This window comes from Hipposideros armiger, unplaced genomic scaffold, assembly GCF_001890085.2.
Source record: "Hipposideros armiger isolate ML-2016 unplaced genomic scaffold, ASM189008v1 scaffold_1543, whole genome shotgun sequence".
In the NCBI taxonomy this organism is placed as follows: domain Eukaryota; kingdom Metazoa; phylum Chordata; class Mammalia; order Chiroptera; family Hipposideridae; genus Hipposideros; species Hipposideros armiger.
Genome location: NW_017732893.1, coordinates 6165 through 29215, shown reverse-complemented (window position 1 = coordinate 29215; position 23051 = coordinate 6165). Strand labels below are relative to the sequence as shown.

The 23051-nt window shown below is 46.3% G+C and overlaps 1 protein-coding gene across 2 annotated transcripts in view; it reads right to left on the bottom strand.

Moving 5' to 3' along the window:
* Positions 1-22573, bottom strand: part of FGF9 (fibroblast growth factor 9) — a 37457-nt gene extending 14884 nt beyond the window's left edge. Inside the window, exons 1-3 of one of the 2 annotated variants that reach the window (XM_019634215.1) lie at positions 21475-22553; positions 12943-13046; positions 5142-5183 (exon numbers count right to left, since the gene is read on the bottom strand). In XM_019634215.1, coding sequence (XP_019489760.1) covers positions 5142-5183; positions 12943-13046; positions 21475-21751 — 423 coding nt within the window. In that variant the 5' untranslated portion in view covers positions 21752-22553. Of the gene's footprint in view, positions 1-5141; positions 5184-12942; positions 13047-21474 lie in introns of both variants that reach the window. The other variant, XM_019634216.1, reaches the window with a different exon arrangement.
* Positions 22574-23051: the final 478 nt, after the last annotated feature.

Here is a 23051-nt window from a genome sequence, read left to right as displayed (position 1 = left end):
GGCCAGCAGCCGCAGTGAGCGGCCATCCAGAAGCCGGCGACTGATCTGCCTCACCCGGGAAGAGCGCAACTTGGGCCAGTGAAGCAACGTCCTCCACAACTAGACTGAAGAACAAAACTACAGCAACTTGTCTGTTCCCCTTCCCCCAACTCCCCAGCGCTGTTCCCATCTCCCCAATTCCCAAATAAAAATCTTTTAAAAAAAAAAAGTAAAATTAGATCATGCCACTCTAATGAATCACACTTCGCTTCTCTGTGCATCTGTGAAGGACCACGGAAGTGCCGTGGGGAATATTTGTAGGGTTACAAGCAAATTTTAGCAAGTAGACCTGCAAATAATGAGATCAACCGTATCTCCAGCACTAAAGCACCTGGCACATGTGAGCAGGAGGCAGTCTCAAGAATGCCTGTCAACCTTGTAAGAGCAGGTGAGCAGGTGTGAGCATGCAAGTGAGTGGACAGAAGGGTGCACGAGCCAGTGAGTAACAGATGGAGAGTGCATGGCAGGTCTGCACGTAGCTGCCCACAGCTCTCACTGGAGGAACTCTGGGAGACTGATCGACTTAAAAGGAGTAGGAAGCTCTGTGACTGAAACAGGCCCCCCCACCACCACCCCTGCAAGGAGTAGTCAGGGTTCTGCATGACCAGCCATCCATTCCAGAAAAGGGGGCAACACTAGAGAGGTAGGTGAAGGACCAGCAAGGAAACATGCTCACAGCAGCTCAGAAGGGGGCAGAAGGAGCAGGAGAGCTTGGAGACAGGGACCTGGTGCTTTTGTTGTCCCAAACACTGTTTCTGGCTGCTTTCCTCACTTCCCCAACTGAGAGATTCACTGGGTTTCATGGGCACAGTGAGGCTCAGGACTAGGAAACCTGAGTCCACATGGTCAGTATTTTATAAATGAAATACCGCCCACACACGTGCTGCTCTTTTCAAACGTATAGATGAACTGCTCTGTAAAATGCTAATGAATTCACAGGAGTTTTTCTCATAATGTATTTTTTCAATCAAAAGACACAAGTACAATCACTATCAGGTGGGGCTCCCTGACACCTTTAATCAGAAAGGAAGCCTTCTACTCCAAATAGTTGGGAAACCATGCTGGTCTCCAAGTCCACTCTTCTAGCCTCAAATACCTATTCAGAAATTAGGTGCTTGTAAGCCAGGGTCGGCCTGGTCTTCCTTTTATAGGAAAGACAAACAGATGATTTGGACCCCATTGACAATACAGTCACACATTCAATACTTATTAAGTGCCAATTGCATACAAGACACTGTTTGAAGGACTGGCAGTCCCACAGGAAACAAAAGTGACCACGTCCCCACCTCAACAGGGTTCCCCCTTTGTGACATGGAATTCTACTAGAGGCATTGAAGAACTAGCTGCCTATCAGGGTGCTGCCACAAGAAACAGCTGTGGTAAGTGCCCCTCTCTCAAACTCTGTGCATGAGACTTCTCTGGCAGGAGGCTTCCGAACACACAGCAGTGTGTGGCAGGGGGTGTGACAAAACCGAGGGCAGGAGGAGAGAGGCGTCAGGACCGTGTGTGAAAGCCATGGCATCAGGGGCAAGATTCTGCTCCAGGACACCTAAGCCTGAAGAAAGGCCACCTCTGAGCTTGAGACCTGGTACCCAGAACACCTTCCTCCCACCAAAGGGGAGCCACCTACAGAGCTGTTAGTGACAAAAACTAAATCCTCTGCAAAGCCTGTGAGATCTCCAGACCTGTGACCTGTGACTTTGGCCATTACTGACTCGGACATTTCAAACATGCCTCAGACAATCAGTAAATACAGCTAAACAATATACACTTAACTAAAGTTAAATAAGTAAATAGATACCTTTTTAAAAAGATGATCCTCCACTCACTAACTAATGGCCAGCAGTATAGATACTAAGGACTGCTAAACAGACTACTAAGTAAAAACTAGGCTGCTAGAAAGAAAAAAAAATTGTTATAAAATCATATCTGGGAAGGAAATACTAGATTCTGCTCTAATGCATGGTTAATTCTGGCAAAAAAAAATTTATTCACAAAAGTGGATGGCCATTCTTATACATGTGTGTTGGGCATGGATTGCTAATTCACCTACATTCAAATCATAATTTGTCACTTACCATCTGGGTGATCTTGAGTAAGCCACTAGCCACTAAACGCTCACTGTCCTCATCTCTAAATAAAGGACATTGTATGGACTAAATCAAATAGTATGATAGAAGGTGCTCTCTGAGGTGCTGCCCTCTTTGTCATCAAAAACTGGTACCTAATCCTTTGGAAACTGGCAAAGTGCCTATGCAGCATAAGCAGTGCTCTCGTTCCCCAAATCTGCTGAAAACCAACCATTCCAAGGATGACTGCTATCAAGTAGACTACTAACCAAACGACCCTTTGCATTTCCTTCATATGAATTACATTCTTCAGAGACTCTGCATACAGGACATGCCTGAATGTCCACCATCAGAGTCACCTGAATAGACACACGCCACAATAAAGTCTGGCTGTGCTCACTGCATGCTATGGTGTCCTGTACCATAAATGCATGAGCTTATTCTGCCTGTTCAAAAGTTGCTCCCAGTGGCTATTGTGGCACGCCTAATGGAGACACGAAGGCCTCCCATTAACCTCTGGGGTTGAGTTGCCTGACCACCCCCATCACCCTCCTCACACACACACACAAACCACTGACCTCCTGCTAGGGCTTCATACCCACCGAGGTGTTTTCCAATCTGGCATCTGCAGATCCCAGGGAGACAAAGGACCTAATCAGAGGGCTATAGGTTTTCTACAGGAACATTTTCACTTTGTCTTCTCATTTCATGAAAAAGCTAAATGATCATTTCAAGGCTGTTCTACACCCTCCAGATGACTACCTATTACCATATGCTGCCAGCCAGCCAGGAGTGCAGGTGTGCTTTGAATTACTGTCAATGTCAAGTCGTGATGCTTTTACCCTCAGGGCTGAGAGCAAAGGGAGACAACATAATGGAACATCACCTGGCCTCCCAGTCACTCCAACAGGAAGACATGGGGAGAGCGTCTTCCTGAGGGGCCCTGGAGAACAGGCATGCTGAGCTCAAGGCAGGCTGGGCCCAGCTTGAGGCCTACCCCAACATGAAGCATCATCTTAGCCTCAGTGAGATAACAGCAGCCACCTCAGTAAACCTATCATGCCAATGCGGCTTTTACTGGTCATATAATTTAGTCTGGATTTTAATATAAATATGTCCTGAATTGCAGTTGCCAGAAAGAGAAGCATGAGTAGTTTGTGTTTGTACATATTCAAATAACGTAATGAAGCATTTAAGTCAACATGTGGTTCTAAGGACCTGAAATATTTTATATTTTCTTCTTAAAGAGGTCGATATATTCCTTCAGTCTGGGACAGCTGGATCTACAGGGTCTCCCCATCTCTCCCCACACTTTGGAAAACACCACTCAAGGAGCTTGTAGGCTTATGTACCTCTATCCACAGAGACAGCTGCCACAACGAATGGATTTTTTTAAGTTTATGCACATTGGAAATGCAGTCAAAATCCACCATACCTTGGTTATTGATCACATGGATTCACATAAACAGGCCTGATTGCATCTCTGGAAATGTAACCACTAAATGCCTATTTCACAAGCGTCTCTGTCAGGATGATGGTTGGGTTCCCGCAGGGCCCAGCTTGAGTCCCCACTCTGCTACCTACAAGTTCTGGGCCTCTGGGAAAGTCACGCAAGTTCTCTCACTTTCAGTTTCAGTAGTTAAATGAGATAACCCCTGTGGAAATATGGGACGCTGTAAGCTGACATCCAAATATGAGATACTGTATCAATGCATGAAACTCAAATACTGCAGGACTGCGTGTGCAGGGTCATGCCAGGCTGAGGAGCTGGGTCCCCAAACACCACATGCCAACTGCACAGATGTGCACTGCTGGGCCTCCAAGAAAGAAAAAGATTATAAAGATAGAGACTCGGACTCCAAAAAACATAATCTACTGGGAAAGACCAACAGGAATTAAAATTCTGGACAGAATGAAATGAGTGCTACAAAAGGGACACAAACCAGAAATCTGCATCTTGTCCTTTTGTATCACTTTTGCAGATTCCATGCTCTACTTGCCTATCTATATGATCACAATTTCAGTGATGATGCTACCTTTTATTGATGAAAGGGTCAAATACCTATCATCAAATGCAAGCTTTTTGAAGGACATTGATTTTTTCATGGCATTCATTTTTAATGAGACATTTATCATAGTTAATTATTCTTGATGTTTTGAATTATTCTTGATGTTTTAAATTATCTGCTAACACTCAGATAATTTAGATTAAGACCCTAAAAGTAACTATCTGAGCCTTACTTACCATCTCTTTGATAAGAACAAAAGTGACAAATGTAATCCTCTAGCCAAGTACGCATGTGTGTGTGTATGTGTGTGTGCATGAGAGAGAGGGAGACAGGGAGAGAGGAAGAGAGGGAAAGGGAAAGGGAAAGAGAGAGAGAGAGAGAGAGAGAGAGAGAGAGAGAGAGAGAGAGAGAGAGAGAAGTCTAACACCCTCTCCAAACTTCACCCAGGCAGCATATCCTAATCTTTACATTTGAAGGCTTATGTGTCCTAAGTTGTCTGCCCTTCCTTTTCTGAGATTCCTATTCATCCCTCAAGGCCCAGTTTAAATGTTACCATCCAATTTCCCTGAGCAGTAATTTAAACACTCTTATAGGCCCCCATGACATTCCTGCATTCTTCTAACATAGTGCATTTTACATTACACTAAATTATTTATAAGTATATTTCTCCTACAAGATTTTGAGGTATTTGTTGCATTGTTATGCACTTAGTGCAGTGCTAAGCACATAGTAGGTATGTTTGTAAATGAATGAGCTAATGGAATGAATGGATGCATGGATGAATTAACTCATGATATAATAATCAAATTCCATCACAGAGCTAGAATTATTCAGGTTTTCATTAAATCACATCATGATATACATTAGCTATATAGTTTTTCCTACTTCCACTTTCTATTGGATTGTTGGAAAAGTCATGACATACTTTTCGGTTTTTCATTGCAAAAATGCATCATGACTTTTCCGACAACCCAATAATAGGATATCAGAATCCTATATTTACATTTTTCTGAAGAAATATTACCTCATTCACCTCCGACCTTTTAGATCTATTCCCAAGGTAAACCTGGAAACAAAAGAACTACATAGATGAAAAAAGAAATAATCCCCAATTCCCAAAACACATTTTAGATTAATTTTTGCAATAGTTACACATTCATTTACTTTATACAAGCAACTGCTATTTCTCCAGATCACCTATTTACCTTCTTTCTTAATGAGATAGGTCTTTCCAAAGTTTCCTCAATGTTGAGAAACAGAACTTCTCCACTTTAGTTTCCTGAGCTTCACATAACTTCACAGGTAAAAATTCTTTAAGCTACAATTCTTAGTTTACTAATAGAATTGTCGCCTGTTTCTTTCCTTTCCTTCTCTGAGTCTCATCATAATAAAATGTGATATTTGGGTCACTCCCCATTCCCAGGTGCAGTCACCACAGGCCCAGTGGAAACATGGTCCCTGGCCACAGAGGAGCATGGACATTACACTCACTCTTCCCCTCACTTGCATCAGGTACAGACCAGAGGGAAAGCCCAGGGAGCTTTCCTCCTGGCTGTACATGCAGGAGCCAAAAAGCTCACTCACCGCACCAACATTTTGTGTGCACAGCAGCACCATGGGCCAGGCACAACACTCAAGAGTAAAGATGGAAAATCCAAACCCTAAACTTTGGAGATATAGAGTGGGAAGAGACATGGCAGATAGCTAAGTTGAGCTCATCATGTCACTGATGAAGAGTACAAGGGCCAGCACCTCGCTGGAGGCCAAGAAAGAGTGAGGCCCAGGTCTCCAGACACCTGTGGCTGGGCTCTCACCACTGCACTACCTTTCTTTCCAGGCTCAGCTGGGTCTTCCTTGGGCTGGACACACCAGGGACGACACATCACCATCTGATTCAGCCTGGGAAGAGAAGACAGAGATTCTGCCTTCCAGCAGAGTCCTAAGTACACACTGACCATATAAGCAAAGATACAATGAGGTTCACACCTGTATGTTTAATGAAGCATAGAAAGAAATCACAGTGTTTAATTCATTTCAATCCAACAAGCACTGAAGGAGCACTTTCCACACACAAGGGCCACTGCTGTGTGTCAAGCATTATTAAAAAGAAACATGTGGCACTCTGAGTTCCAGGGCTGGGGCAGCAGCTGGACAGGTGCCAGGGACATAGGGGAGGAAGTGAGTTGTCTGGCTGGAGGGGCTGCTTTCTCCCAGACAGAAGTGTTGGCAGAATTCATTGTTTCTTTGTTGAGCCCTCCCCCCTCCAAGTGTGCACAGGTGCCACCATATCACAGTCTCCATCAACCTGGCTAACACCGTTCACCCTACCCTGGTGATTCCCTGAGACACCACCCCACTCAACTTGTAAGCTGACCCAAGCTGCTTACAGTGACTTTTCCATACAAATGGCCTGTCTTGGCTCATGCTGTGACTTTCCTAAAATCTCTGGAAGATTCACAAACCCAAAACAAGCAACATCTGGCCTCAGTGTGTCCTGTACCTCGTGCTAAGCAGTCCCAAGCCCAGCATTCACCACAGCTGGTCTCGATTTGTGACGTGGCCTCTCGAGGCACCCCCAAGTTCAGCATGGATGGCAGCCATATTCGGATGGCTTTGTAGCTCATGCCAGGTGGCCCTGGGCAGGACACAGGTTGTGGTTTAACTTGGCCTGCAGTGGGACTCCTCCCAGGTGACCCTGGGAACTGGCATATACCGAGACTAGCTTCAGACCCAGCTAGAGCATCACCCAGCAGCCTCCAAGAATGATACACGCAAAGGGCAGACTGGGCAGGCACCAGAGCCCTGCTAAAGTGAATCCTGCTCTGTAGGGTCAGCCCTTGAACAAGAGCTTCTCCACTGCAGTCACAGCCAGTCCTCACAACCGATCAGCCTGAGGGTCAATCCCTCCCTTTTCATGCCAACAGCAATCAAGGCTCAACTATAACAGGAGGGCACACACTACCTACACAAGGGACACACCTGGAGCACCCATCTCAGGTGACCAGGGAGACTGGGTCATGGCCCCATAGAACACCTACTATACAAGGTACCACTCTACTAAGACCAGGAGACATAGCAGCCCTACCTAACACATAGAAACAAACACAGGGAGGCAGCCAAAATGAGGAGACAAAGAAACATGTCCCAAATGAACGATCAGAACAAAGCTCTAAGAAAAGAACTAAACAAAATGGAGCAATCTACCAAATGCAGAGTTCAAAATATTGGTTATAAGAATGTGCAATGATCTCAGGAAGAACATCAACAAAGATTTACAAAACATAAAAAATGGAGATAGAAAACATAACCACAATAAAGAATACATTAGAGGGAATCACCAGTAGATTAGAGGAAGCAGAGGATCAAATCATCAATTTAGAAGATAAGGTAGCAGAAAACACCCAATCAGAACAGAAAAAAGAAAAAAGAAACCAAAAACATGAGGAGGGGGGCTCTGGGACAACATCAAGCACAACAACATTCACATAATAGGTTTACCAGAAGGAGAAGAGAAAGTAAAAAAGAAACGAAAACCTATTTCAAGAAATAATGACTAGAAACTTCCCTAACCTGGTGAAGGAAATAGACATATAAGCCCTGGTAGCACAGAGAGTCCCAAACAAGATGAAAACCAAAGAAGCCCACACCAGACACATTATAATTAAAATGCCAAAGTTTGAAGACAGAGAGAATCTTAAAAGCAGCAAGAGAAAAGCATTTATCTACAAGGGAGCTCCCATAAGACTGTCGCCTGATTTCTTAACAGAAACTTTGCAGGCCAGAAGGGAATAGCAGGAAATATTCAAAGTAATGGCAAGCAAGGACCTACAACCAAGATTACTCTACCCAGCAAAGCTATCATTTAGAATCAAAGGACAGATAGTTTCCCAAACAAGAAAAAGCTAAAGGATTTCATCACCACCAAACCAGTGTTACAAGGAATCTTAGAGGGACTTCTTTAAGAGGATAAAAAATAAATAAAAAATATAAATAACAAAATAGCAATAACTACGTATCAACAATTACCTTAAATGGATTAAATCCTCCAATCAAAGGACATAGGGGGGCTGAATGGATAAGAAAACAAGACCCTTACATATGCTGCCTACAAGAGGCTCACTTCAGATGGAAAGACACACATAGACTAAAAGTAAAAGGATGGAAAAAGTTTCATGAAAATGGAAATGAAAAAAAAGCTGGGGTAGCAATATTTACACCAGACAAAATAAGACTTTAGTCTATAGCAAGAGACAAAGAAGACCCAGTAATCCCATTTCTGGGTATTCTTCTGAAGAAACCCAAAATACTATTTCAAGGGAATGTGTGCATCCACATGTTCATTGCAGCATTGTTTACAATGGCCAAGATGTGGAGGCAGCCTGGGTGTCTGTCAATGGATGAATGGATAAAGAGGAGGTGGTACATATATACAAAGGAGAATCGCTCAGCCATGGAAGGGAATGGGTTCTTGCCATCTGCAGCGGCATGGATGGACCTGGAGGGTATTGTGCTGAGTGAAGTGTCAGACAGATAAAGACAGATGCAATGTGATTTCACTTATCTGTGGAATCTAAAGAACAAAATAAACAAACAAAACAGAAACAAACTCATAGATACAGAGAACATTTTGATGGTTACCAGATGGGAGGGAGGTTGAGGGGGCAGGTGAAAAGGGGAAGGGATTAAGTAAAAATTGGTTGTACACAGTAGTCATGGGATGCAGGGTATAGCATAAGGGATATAGTCAATAATATTGTAATAATTATGGTGTGAGATGGGTATTAGTTTTATTGAGATGATAGATGGGAGGGGGTTGGGGAACAGGGTGAAAAAGGTAAAGGGATTAAAAAATACAAATTGGTAGTTACAAAATAGTCATGGGGATGTAAAGTAGAGCGTAGGAATTATAGTCAATAATATGGTAATAACTATGTATAGTGCCAGGAAGGTACTAGACTAGTCAAGGGAATCACTTCTTAGATTAAACAAATGTCTAACCACTATGCTGAACACCTGAAATTAATATAGAATAATGTTCAATGTCAATTGTAACTGAAAAATTCAAAAAGGGGTAAAGGTGAAGGAGAATAAGAAGTCCAAATTTCCAGGCATAAAACAAGTGAATCATGGGGTGTAATGTACAGCATCGGGAATATAGTCAATAATACTGTGATAGCATGGTATTGTGTCAGATGGTTGTTGGACTTATCATGGTGATCACTTCTTTAGGAAATGTTGAATAACTATGGTGTAAACCTGAATCAAATATAATATTGTATGTTAGCTATATTTTAATACAAATCTTTAAAAAAAAAAAAAAAGAGGGCCAGCCGAGTGGCGCATTGGTTAAGAGTTGGCTTGGGACGCCAGCTCTGAGCAGCAGGGCCCCGGTTCGGATCCCACATGAGGACCAGTGACACTGCGCCTTCTACAGCTAAGATGGTTAACAACAGCTTGACCTGGAGCTGGGCAGCCATGAGTCACCGGCAACGGCAGTGGAGCTGCAGTGGGCTCCCGTAAGCTACCGTGAGCTGCCCGGCAGTTGGCGTGAGCTGCGAAGAGCCACTGTGAGCAGCTGACCAATGGCCGGCGACCCATCTGCCCCACCCAGGAAGAGTGCAATGATAATACCAACATGGGCCAGTGAAGCGACGTCCTCCACAACTAGACTGAAGAACAAAAGGACAGCAACGTATCTGTTCCCCTTCCCCGATTCCCCAATGCTGTTCCCCTCCCCCAATTCCCCAATATAATCTTAAAAAAAGAAAAGAAACACATGGCCCATGCCCTTTTGATACATTAGGGAACACAGAATTACAATTAACTTCACTAGAAACAAAACTGTTGCTTGTGTGATTATGGAAACACAAAGTATGACAGGGGCCCAGAGGAAAGCATCAGAAAGGCTCAACCAGAATAACTGGGGTTCGACTTAGAGGTGTGGTGAGGGCTTTGCAGAAGAGGCAATATCTTTATTGAATCTTAAAGAAAGAATGCTGCTTCCTCCAGCAGAGAAGGCAGGAGAAAGGCATGCCACAAGAGGGGCTAACTTGACCGCATACCACCCAGACAGAATAGCAGCGAGATGGCTCAAATTACATGGGGAGGGAGTACAAGAGATGGACTGGCAGTGCTCTGTGACAGTACTGAGGGTTGCACTAAGCATGGGGACACTGACCTTCAAAGGCAAGTGTGGGAGGGGTCTGAGCTGAGGGTTGGAAGGTACTTCTCTCCTGAGTGTGGAGGGTGGACTGGAGATGGGAGAAGCAGGGTCACACAGACGCTGTGTTGGACACTTTTCCACAAAGGAAATCAGAGTCTGGAAAAGGAGTGTTCCTTGTCACACTTTCCTCCAAGCAGTGTCCAAGCCTGAGAACACAGGTGAGAAGGTACGCGCTTCTCAAGCACAAAAGGAAGAAGAGCTGTTTCTGCCTTTTCTCAGATTGTCCCCTTTGCCTAGTTGGCATTCACTGATTGGGACTGTCAGCTACCTGTGTGACCATGTGGCCATGTGACCACGCGGCCATGTGACAGTGTGGCCATGTGACCATGTCACTGTGTGGCCATGGAACAAAAAGTCCACTCCTAGCCCCACCCTCCTCAAGTAGGCAGTTGGGAGTCACAGAAAATGGGTCACAGAAAACCTGCCACGATATGGTTCTCCAACTTCCTGCCCTGGTCACCTTTTCAGGCAGTGCTGTCACTGGTATTCACTGAGGGCATGAGCCCTCACTCTGTACCCAGCCTGTGCTACAGATGAAGCCACACAGGCCAGAGGCAGCTGGATGAGAGGTGAGACAGGTAAGGAGGCCACTGAAAGAATCCAGAGGGACAGACAAGGCTGACCTGGGACAACCAACAGTAGGCCCCTGTGCTGAACACAAAGTCCCATCCTGCTCCTCATCACTCAGCAAACCCCAGGGCTATCAAGTGGTCATTTCATCTGAAACATGGGTCATCTCTCTACAGGACTGAGTACTCTGGAGGGATGTGCAAGGTGGTCTGCGGAGCGGGGAACAGACAGTACTGTTTGTGTTTACTCAGTCACGGTACCCTTTACAAATGTTTACCTTATTACATGTTTTATAAAATAAAATAACACATATGAACTATATTTTATATTTACATTTTAAAAATAATTTAATATGCAATGATGCTGAAATCCAAACTCAAAAACATTTTTTTGGTGGTAGTATATGAGCAAGAATTTGGAGACCATATTGTGATAAATCATAGTCCCTTCCACCCACTCGAAGTCAAACTGTATCCTACACACAAAAAGCATTTTATTGAGTTCAGCTGTGACCCAATTTAAATCCACATTACATACATAAAAGTAAAAAAAAAAAACTGAGGCAGAGACAAAAGGAGAACACCACTTTGTGTTTAAAAATTGAACAACTTTCTTACATCTTGTGCCATTGCAGTTAAAGTGTTGACAAAAAAAATAATTTAGGAAATAAATAACTTTATCAAAACCAAGAACTGTGTTCAAACAGCTAAACTCAATCCTAGGCTTAAAAACATATTTTAAAATAATATACTCTCTGAGGGAAGCACTTTTTAAAAAAGGCTTAACTATCTAACAAAATCAACCTATCTATCCATAGATTCAAGTTTTACCAATGCAGAAAAACCATCCTTGTGTCATGTGTCATTAAAAATGGTGTGTAGCATATTTAAATTGTACATAGGCCACAATTTACAGTCATCTGGAGTTTTGAGTAAAAATTTCATACTACCTCCAACCCTTGTACACACACACACACGCACACACACTCTCATATATGGATAGGAAAGGGGCATATCTAGGAAATTTTTCTCCTGCTCCTACGTGAATATGCCCTTCATTCCTGTGGACTGAGGACTCCAGAACTTCTCCCACTCTGAGCTTCTTTTAATTTTCAACTTTTTGTAGATTCTAATCAAAGTTCTCATACTGCAGAGAATGTGGGTTAAATTCCCATGTGACCACCAATGGGAATGAAAAACTAAAGATTGATTTCACTACAAGTCTTTTGCTGAAAACTCGAGTTAGTGTAGAGTAATTAGTCAACTATTATTCATACTCATATGCTTAGCAAAAATGTATTAAGTGTCTACTGTGGACCATGCAGTGTGCTTTAGAAACTGAGCTGGCAGGAGTCTGGAGACACAAAGATGTAAAGTCGATCCCCTCCTCAACGCAGAAGCCGGGGCTTCCTGTCTGTCCCTGAGCAGCTACAAGGTGCCTGGCACTGGGTCAGCACCATGAACACGTCACTGCCACCCGCCCCCCAAGCAGTTTCCAACCAGTAGAGACGGGAAGTTAGGGAAAAAAAGAAACTCATAATACTCACAAATAATTACAATATTTTTATATTCTTATTCACATACAAGAATATCTAACAATAATTTCCATCTCTCTTCTCTCTCTACATAATGAAAATCATATGTAGCTCAGAGAAAGGGTTTCTGCTCCCTGCATAGTCTATTTCTAGTTTTAATTACAATGCTTAACAAAGCTTGGGAGAAGATAATTTCAACTCATTTCAAAAATAACTCCCTTTTAATACAAAAAGATGGGACTTTTCACACTTGTGAATTTTTTATGTACTGGATAATGAAAATGGTTTGGCGTATGAATAAAGCATTTTCTTAGAAACTTTGGTCTAGTGAAGATCCGGGGCTGATATCTACTAATAAAAATGAAAGAATTTGCCTCAAAAAGCAAAAAGTCACATTTCGCCTTCCAAACAGACTGGGTTTCATCTCCAGATATTTATAACCTGGAGAAAAAGCAGTTGGGCCCAAATGGGAGACACAGGTGTAGAAATAGTACTTACCGATCCATACAGCTCCCCCTTCTCATTCATCCCCAGGTAGAGTCCGCTGTCCACACCTCGGATGCTAACCAGGCCCACGGCTATACTGATAAATTCCAGAATGCCTAGGAGACAAAGGGCAGAGACAGAGAATGATCAGAGCACAGAGATGGCCTTAGGAGACGTCTCAGCATCACCAGGCCTTCCTGGGAGGATTGAGCCCAGCTCCCAACTTAGATAATTGCACACTCATTGAGGAAGTGTCATTTCTTAAAACCACTGCCCAAAATAATTGATTTTTTTATAATAATGGAAAAAAATACTTATTAACATGACACATAAACATTTCAAAAATAAGAAAGCTAGTATTTACATAGATATGCTGACAAGTGATATGACAGATAAACTAGTGCACATATTCTGATTAACCTAAGACAGTATAATTTAAAAGAAAAACTTCCAGCTGTACTTCCAGTTTAGAAATGTGAAATTAAGTATTTGCGTTATAGATTGGAAAAAAATTTTGTTCAGAGAATGATCTTATGTCCTTCAAAATAAGAGTATGAGGTGCTAATGAAAGACTTGGTTGGTTTATACAGAAAGCTATCGGGCCGGCCGAGTGGCGCAATGGTTAGGAGCTCGCTTGGGACGCTGGAGGGCCCTGGTTCGGATCCCACATGTGAGGGCCAGTGACACTGCCCTCTACAGCTAAGATGCTGAACAACAGCTCCACCTAGAGCTGGGCTGCCGTGAGTCGCCGGCGAAGGCAGAGGCTGCAGTCCCTGTGGCAGTGGGTTGCCATGGGCTGCCGTGTGTAGCCAGCAGCCAGCGTGAGCGGCCATCCAGAAGCCGGCAACTGATCTGCCTCGCGTGGGAAAAGCGCAATGATGGTGCCAACTTGGGCCAGGGAAGCAACGTCCTCCACAACTAGACTGAAGAACAAAACGACAGCAACTTGTCTGTTCCCCTTTCCCCAATTCCCCAGCACAGTTCCCATCACCCCAATTCCCCAATAAAAAAAAATAATAAAATAAAAAAATCTTTAACAAAAAGAAAAAAAAAAGAAAGCTATCCAGCTCTCTACTGTGTAACTTTATTGCGCTCCATCTGGAAAACTAAAGTAGCCTGTACACATCCCAAATGTTTCTACTTAAACCAAGTATTGACTTTTTGCTGTTCTTATCTAAGCCTCACACAGTCGGTTAAGCAATTACAATAACACAATATTCTGGAAAACAATTCTGGTTCCAAAACAGCTCTTGATTTAAAATAGTCACAGAATACTATATCCCCAAAACAAGTCAACAAAATGATCTTTTACTTCCTCCTTTCTGCTTGCTTACCTCACTAAGAATAACAACACCTACACTGGGCATAAATCCAGAATTTTATAGCCATACAATAGCAGCTTCAATTTCTCTAACTATATTGTCCTCCTAAAATGATTGCCCAGAAGGATATTTGGGACAATGCTAATATTACTTGCAATGAGCCACTTTCTCAATTTTGTTATAAATTGCCAGGCTTTTTTGTAGACCTTGAGCTAATGCATTCTAAATAATGAGTTCTTTTTTTTTTAATCTTCAAATATTGAAAAAATTACTTACATTTTAGTTGAGAAGAAAACTAAGGCTAACAGGCTATAGTCAGTCTCATGTAACTAATAAAGAAGCACTTACATGGATTTTTAAACAATTCATTTTGCAACTCTCACAAAATAGACTGAAAAGAAGACATGACAAGCACATGGTGATAGAAGGAGAACTGACTCTGAGTGGTGAGCACACGATGCGATATACAGATGATGTGGTTTATAATTGTACACCTGAAACTTACATAATGTTATTAACCAAAGTTACCCCAATAGATTTAATTTAAAAATTAAAAAAGACATGAACTACATAAATATACTAAAGCAGAGGGTTCCAAGGTGATATGAAAAAGAAAAGATATTTCTTTTAAAGGGAGTATTCCTAATTGTTTTTTATAAGTACAAAATGCAACAAATACCTTGTGTTTACAGTTCACAGAATATCTACTGGACATGAAAAACTATTTATTTTTATAGAATGTGAACTACTGTTCAGAAAAATATAAAGAAAAGCTACAAATTACATTTTGGATCTGATAACCTATAATGGAAGATACATAAAAAATAACCAAGTTTATTACTAGCCTTTCCTACCTTACAAAGCAAATGGAAAGGTAATATGTCCATGAGACTCATTTCACCCTTATTGATTCAGTCAGTTTATTTCATTGTACTATTCCTTACTCTTAGGATTGAAAATAATTAATATTGTACAGTTAATTACCATTAGGTGTCACATACATGTGAATCTCTTCTTAGCTACCTGAAAGCACACCACAATCAGTACAGGTCAGAGTTATCCCGAAATTAGTGTCAGGAATTCATTAATGTCCAATTGTCACAAAATGAAAGACAGGAAGCATTCTGCCCCCTTCAAGATCTGAGCAATAGGTAAACCATGTCAATAGTGAGAGGCTTAATCACAAGGACTAAGAGATACTCGAATCTTCTGAGACGGTGTTGGATGACCCTTCTGTTTTCTGTAGACATGAGGCAGCTCTGAGAACTAATGATGAGTATCAGCCAGTGTTGACCATCAGGCCCAACAAGGAATGGTGTCTGTGACTTCACAGAACCATGTGACCACTGGTCGCTGAGCATCAAGAACAATGGCAGTCTAGTAGCAGGCACACTTGGGTGTTTAACTGTGTCCAGAGGGGCTTCTTCTTGTGCAATCCTCAGAACAACCCCAGGTATTAATGTATTTTAATCTCCAGTTCATAAATGGGGACACAGAGATTTAAGGATGTTAGTTTCCCCCAAGCAGACTCCAAAGCCTATCTCATCTATTATACACATCTTAACATCAGTATTACTTTTTGTCACGTATCCAGGATTTCTGTGCCATTTTGATATCATTATTGCATGACTAAAGATGAGAAGATGTTGCTTAGATGGGACCCCATAGACCCCGTAGGCACAACTAGGAGCAGCAGAGGGAAGGAAGAACAGGTAAGCCACTGGGACTGCCTGTGTCCTCGTGCAGGACTTGGAAAGGCACACACCTCCTGTGTCTGTGGACTATTTACCCGAATTATTTATGAGTACATAGCACACAGCTTCTTCTGCCAAAGGACTTAAGTTCCGAAGTTATTACTATATACTTTGGAAACCAAAGTATTAAGATATCTAACTTGCTTTTTTTCTGGAATCAACAAGATAACTAATTCATTGCATGGACTTTTCAGTCAACAAATGATTATTGCCTGACTATTCTAACCCAAGCACCATGGCATGTGTTGCATATATAAAGATGAATAACGTATAGCCTAGGCCCTGTACTCTCAAAGCCCTGCCCATCCAGTGGGAGGAAGGATGAATAAACAGGTAAATATGATAATGTGGTGAATGCAGTGAGAGGGAGCTGTTTAGGAGGTCGTCAGTGTCCCAAGGTGGGATTGGGAAGTGGAGTCAGAGGGGGCTTCCTGAAAGAGACAGGACATGAGACAAACCTCCGAGGGGCTCGCCATGGGAGAAGGAACTTCCTTTCTAGTGACCCCAGGTGAAAAGATGTCATCACCTCAAATACCATCCATATCTCTACAGCTCCTTGAAAAGCATAGACCTCAAAGAACCACCCAGCTTTTCATGAGGTGACCTCAGTGATCTGAGGGCAAGTGGGACACCCAAATGTCTGAGTCACAGCCATTCCTTTAGGTCAGAAAGACATGGCAACAAGATCTACACACACACACACACACACACACACACACACACACACACACACACTCCTGCCCAGACTGGAATCCTTACCATTCCTAGTACCATCTTGTCCCCAGTGAACTCTATAACCTCAGCCAGGTCAACTCATTGGGCATGAGCCAGAGCCAAGCACGTGCTTCCAACTGTGCTCATTTGAGTACAGCCCACTCCACATGTTATCTGTTTACACAAGTGTGCAACACAGAGGGCTCAATAAGAGCCCAGGAGAAGGCTTCTTGTGTGGAAACATTTAAATGTTTAATGACCAACAGGAGAGGAAGGGGATAAAGGAAAGAGGAAGGGAAAGAAGAAAGAAGGGGGTGGGAGGGAATGGTAGGATTGTGCCTAAAATTAAAACTGTGGCCATCACATGTATACCATGGTGGCTCATCTCTTCTCTTAGGCAAACACCCTAGACATCCTCAGTTCAGACAGGCTCAGTAATGGGTACTGATGGGGTGACCTGGGAAGCACCGGGTCAGTGCCTAGTGTCATTTGGCAATTCCCTTCCACAGCAGCCAACATTTTCCAATGGGCCCCAGAGGTCTGATGGGGTCCACAGGAAGCCAGGTCAGTTCCTGAGACCACATCAGGAAAAGGACCACACCAAACCTTCACCTTGCTGCAGACTCACTAGGTATAAGTGGTCAGGCCCAGAGTTCTGTTCTAACGGACCATTAAAGCAAAGCTGGCCCAGTGCCGGGGCACACCACCGATTTTGCAAGAATCTGGACCAGTCCTGCAAACAGCTCTTTAAATAGGCAGCCATTCCCTTAGTGAAACGCCCAAGAGCCAGATACACAGAGTTTCCTGAAGCTCAAAACCCTGCAAATAAGATTGTTTTAAACTTTTTTTAAAATCATGTTTCTCCCCTATACTACAACTTTCACCTGACACCTGGCCCCTTTGAACCTGCAACCCCAGTGCTCATCTGGGGTCCTTGCAGGGCCACCACTCTAGGACAAGAGGCACAGCCCAAGAAGGAGGCCATCTTTCTGCCAAGGCCAGGGTCAACTGCCCAGGCTCCCCTGTGCAAGAGAAATAGCCGATCAGGCCCAAAGCCGACTTTTTTCTTGTACATGACCATTTCCTCAATTGATGTTCGTTCACCTTTTTCTGTCTAGCTACTGTTTAAAAGAGAAAAAAACATACGAAAAGAAATGTCTCACTCCCCCAGCCTGTACCCCAGACACACAATCCCCAGTTCCTTTTCTCCGCACCACCGCCCCCAAAGGGAAAAACACTGGGCTCCCTCAAAGTCCCAACTAAGTTGTCAGGGTGGCAGCTCCTGCTGGGACTACAGTAAGATCCCCGCCCCCACATTCCCTGCACTGCCACTGCTGTGTCACTGCCAGGCTCGCCCTCAGCCGCAGTCACTTGCGGCTGCATGGGGGTGGGGGTGGGGGTGGCAGTGGGGGTCACTTTTCCAGCACGTTTCCTCCTGCCGGTTCATTTTAGGTGGAAAATGCACCTTCTGTGATTATCAAGGTGTAAACTCAGCCCATCCCTACCCCACAGTTACTCTTTCCCAGAGACTGGGAGGAGAAACTGAAGGTGAGGACGTTGTCCCCAGAGGGGAGAAAACCGGGAGGGGGACAGAGGTGAGGTGGCCGCTAGGAGCGGGGACGTCAGGTGTGATGCGCTGCCGCAGCCCCGGGGTCCGCCTGTCTTCAGGCTCGCGCGCGCGCCGGGTCCTAGCGCTGCCGGCTCTTTCCGGGAGGGGCTGCGCAGCGAGGGCAGGAAGCGCCCGGCGCGCGCACGGAGCTGCAGAGGTTGCTAATATTGGGACCTGCCGCAGCGGTAGCAGCGGGAGACCGCGGCACTGCTGTCACTCCGGGGGCCGTTCTCACTGCAGCCAGATGAAAGACTTAAATAACCTTCCTTCCCCACCCCCACTGCGCACAGCCACCCACTCAGCCACATCCGAGCCAGGGATAGTAGCACCGCAGAGCTCCAGGCGCGCCCTTCCCCCGCCGCGGGCTCCCGGCCCACCTTCGAGCTCTGGGCTCCGCGTCCCCTACCGCCGACCCTAGCCGGGCCTCCTCTTCCCTCCCTCCAACCCACACTGCCCCTACCGACCCGGCCAACAGTGCCAAGCGAGTCTAAGCAGTAGAGATGTCACTTCCTTGGCGACACCTTTCTCCAACCTCCAGGATTAGGGGTTGAGGAGTGACGAGGTCTCGTTGTTTTTGTTGTTGTTGTTGTTGTTTTGTGGTCTTTATTAAGCCGCTGTACCAGGAGTCCTTGTCGGCTGACCCCAGAGCGCGCCTTTCGGGTTCTCCCCACCCTCGCGGTCCCCACCTTCCCTTCCTTGCATCCTCGTTCTCCCCGTGGCAGTTACTGGATTTCTAATGACTCGGCTGCGTGCAGCAAACGTCCTACCCTAAAGGTGACTGCATTAAAATAATAATAAAAAGCTTGGGGATGGAGGAGCCCCACCGGCACATCCCATAATCGCTCCACGCCGGGCCCAGTAGTGCTGCACCCGAGGTTCCAAGGGTCCCTCACAGACCAGGCTCCACCAATTCACAAAATTGGCCCTGCCCTTGGCCCTGGCCCTGCCCAGCCAGGTGCAGCCCCGCCGCGCGCCCGGGGCTCCCCCCTCCTAAAGGGCGGCCCACCCCCGGCGCTGGAAAGCCGGCCGCGAACAGCAAGCTGGGCTCTGGGAAAGCAGTTAACAATAGCTCGCCGCCCCTCGCCCGCCTCCGCCCGCCTTTGTCAGCCGACCCCTTCCCCTGCGGCTTGGCCTTGCCTGGCCGGGGCCCGACCCACCTCCCAGGCCCAACGACTCTCCGAGCCCCGACTGTGCACTTCTGAAAAAGGGAGAAGGGTCCGGGATGGGAAGGGGGTTGGTCAGGGTCCGACCTCCAGCTTGTCCTCAGTCCCCGCCACCAACTCTCCCGCCGCGGCGCGCGCCTCCAGCGGTTCCCACACCGAAAACCACCGCGCAGCCAGGGCGGCGGCTGTCAGGACCCACATACACAAAGAGAAACGAAGGGAATTAACTTGGGCCAAAAAACCTAATTCCCTAAACGCGGCCATCAATGTGGCAGCCGCCGCCGGTAGCCCTGGGCCAAGAGTCAGGAATTCCGCAGTACGGCAAGGCGCACTAGCCAAGGAAAAAGAAAGGGACACGGAGCGCGCTAGGACCGCGCGGAGCTGGCGGGGCGGTCGCCGAGAGCGCCGCGGGCCGGGGCTGCGGAGCCGGCACCTGCCGGCCAGGAGCGCGAGGACCCAGCTCGACCACCAGAGCTCAGAGGCCCCAGCCCACGCCGCTCGCCCCCATGAGCGCGGCCCCGACGCCAGAGCTGCAGGCGCTACCCGAACACTCTAGCTGTCCCACCCACGGCGCCCACCGCCAGTGTCCTGTTACGAACGCTAGGCATGGTGGCAGCCCCTACAGCTGCCCCAGCGCAGCACTTGTACTGAAGTTTAGTCTTCGCTGTGCCACTACCGGAGCTGTGTTCACTTGGGGCAGGGGGTGGGTATGTTTCAACTGAATAATTACAAAGCCAAGAGCTAACCCCCACCCCTTTTTTTTTTAAGCCAGAAATATTTGCACTAGTAGGTTCAGTTTGTAGCTGAGGCTCGGTGGGGAGCCAAAGGAGAAAATGCTGGGCCACCCCATCTCAGGCCTGACTCCTCCTCGCCTTCTGGCCTCATCCACAGCCCTGAGAACCTAAACAGATAGTTTAGACTGTGGTCAACATCTGGCACGAAAGCATGAAAGAGAAAATCACCGCAGGACTTTGTTTTTTACGACCTAGTTTAAATGTTGTCAGGTGGGTCCACTCAGAAGTTAACTCTTTCCAACAGTCTGGTTGCTCAAACTGGCTCTTTTCATTTTATTTTTTTATTTTTTGTGAAAGGAACAAAATCCCAGAGTCCCCCACGGGGACTGTGCTGGCTGACCTGGTGCTGCTGAGCTCAGGGTGGCCTAGGAGGCACGTGTGTACAGGCATAAAAGGGGACGGTCACCAACCCTCGGGGCTGCAGCCTCAATGCTGAGTCACAAGTACCCTCCTCGGAAAGTGAAATCCTCGGAATTGAATGCTCTTTAGAATTAGCTCGCACCTTTTGCACGCGCGCGCACACTCACACCAGAGAGCCACCTAGGAGCCCCACGCAGGCTGCACGCTACGAAAATTACAGAGCATAAGTAACAACTTGACGGCTGGTAGGACAAGCGCCCCAAAAGAGCGTCCAGTCCCTTCCCAAGTCTAAAATGTGACTTTGGTCCTCATCCCTACGGAAACCTCGCCCAAGCGGCTCAGACCCTCACAGTGGGAATCCTATATGCTTTATTTACAATTCAAGCAGGATACTTGTTAGAGGAAAGGGGAAGGGGCAAAAACTTGTTTGGGGCACAAGATGATAACCACAGCTTTCAGGAAAATGCATTTTTAAGTTCTCAGTAGTTAATCATTACAGCTTTAAACTCGTGGAATCAGTCCATTCAAAAGAAACTTCCTAAACCCGATCTCCCCAGGTATCTAATGCAAAGGAACAAGGGACTTGTGTTATAAGCCATGCCCTCCTTAAAAAAAGGGGGGTGGGTGGAGGAGGGTTCATGTAGACTTGCGACGGTGCCAGCAGCAGATCTGCAATTCCCGAGGCTCATTTTTTTAAGCTGGAGAAACACAGACAGAGACACAGAGTAAAGGAGAGACCCCTTCCGCACCCCCGCCAGGACACCCCCTTCTTAGTTGTTATAATCTCAAGTCACGGCACGGACACTAGAGGGTTAATGGTACACCTACCGAAGCGGCTGTGGTCTTTCCTGGTTCCCTGGATAGTACCATTGGGGAAGATTTCCAAGTGAAATCCAGTCCTGCAGTACAGCTGCCTCCGCCTGAGAATCCCCTTTAAATGATCCAAGTCCGTGACTGCCGGTCCCCGGGGAAGCCCCCCTGCTTCGGACTGACCCAGGTGGTCACTTAACAAGACCGGGCTGTCCACCGGCAACACCGGCACATTCCCAAACGGTACCGCATCCTGCACACCGAAATAGTTCCCAACTTCACCTAAGGGAGCCATCAGAAGGCTAGGCTGTTGGAGCACAGGAATAAACAATAATGATGGTGCCAACCCGGGAGATATTCGGCGAGGTATATCCAACTCCCCTCCCTTACTGCGGTTGCAGAAAGGGGAAAAAAGGTTCTTTTCTTCAATCCATGAAATGCATAAATAAAAGTAATCTGCTGTTTCACTGGCACAGGTTCAAGGTCAAACCACTAACAATCTAAGAAACCAGCGCTTTATACTCACACACTGACATACTGATAAACATATCTATGTATCTCTACAGACAGAGCCCCAGCTCCTAGCAAGCAGGAAGGTCTTCATCCCAGCCGGCCGTCAAAAGGGGGAAAATCCGTAGTTTCTCCATTTGGTTTCCAGATCAGAATGACCATAGCAACTTCAATGCCTAGGCGTTATTACAGGGTTTTTAAGATGCACGGGCTACGTCAGAATCCACGGGTCCTGACTCCAGGAAGGCATGCGCCGTTTTTACTCTAACCGACTCTGCAGACATCAGCAGGAATCCTTCCAGGGGGAGAAAAAAATCTCACGTTGGTGGCGGCGAAGAATCTCCCCTCCCGGATCCCCCCTCCAAAAAAATCAATAATAATAATAAAACAAAAAGGAGAAAACTTTAGGCGTCCGAGGCTAGGGTCCAGAGTTGTGCAGCGGCTCGGCAGAGATCCATTGGCTTAGCACCGGCGGCGAGCGGCGAGCGAGGGAGCGGCGTCCGGGGCTCGCGTGCGCCCTGCGGCCGCGAACAGGTGTTGCCGCGCCGGCTCCAGCCTGGTGGCGGGCGGAGCGCCTGTCCTGCGCAGCCCCGCCGGCGCGCTGAGTGGCGCAGCAGCGGCATTGGGCCGGGTTTAAGGTAGCGCCGCGCCGCGCCGTCCGCGCGCCCCGCGGTCCTAGCGCCCGCCTACTCGCCGCGCCGCCCGCTCTGCGGCAGGCCCAGCGCAGCCGGTCCGGTGCGACCTCAGAGGACAGCCGGGGGACCCGCATTACAAAGAGAGACAGACCCCCAGACCCTGGCAGGAGGCACAAGTCCTGAGACCCCCACAGAACTGGAGCCTGGGACCCTGAGATCTGGCTCGGTGTAGTGATGGAGGTTCATACTAGAATGGGAAACTAGTTTTCGCATGCACTCAACGTTGCATGAAAAATACAACTTAGTTGAGAGAGTTGCGGAGAAAGGGGGATGATTTAATGACACTGAATGCACCTGGCAGTTTCTCCTTCATTCCTCCGCCATACGCAAGCGCAAACTATATTGCAGGTGAGACCGGCGGACGCGACCCCAACCACTCTCTCTCTCTCT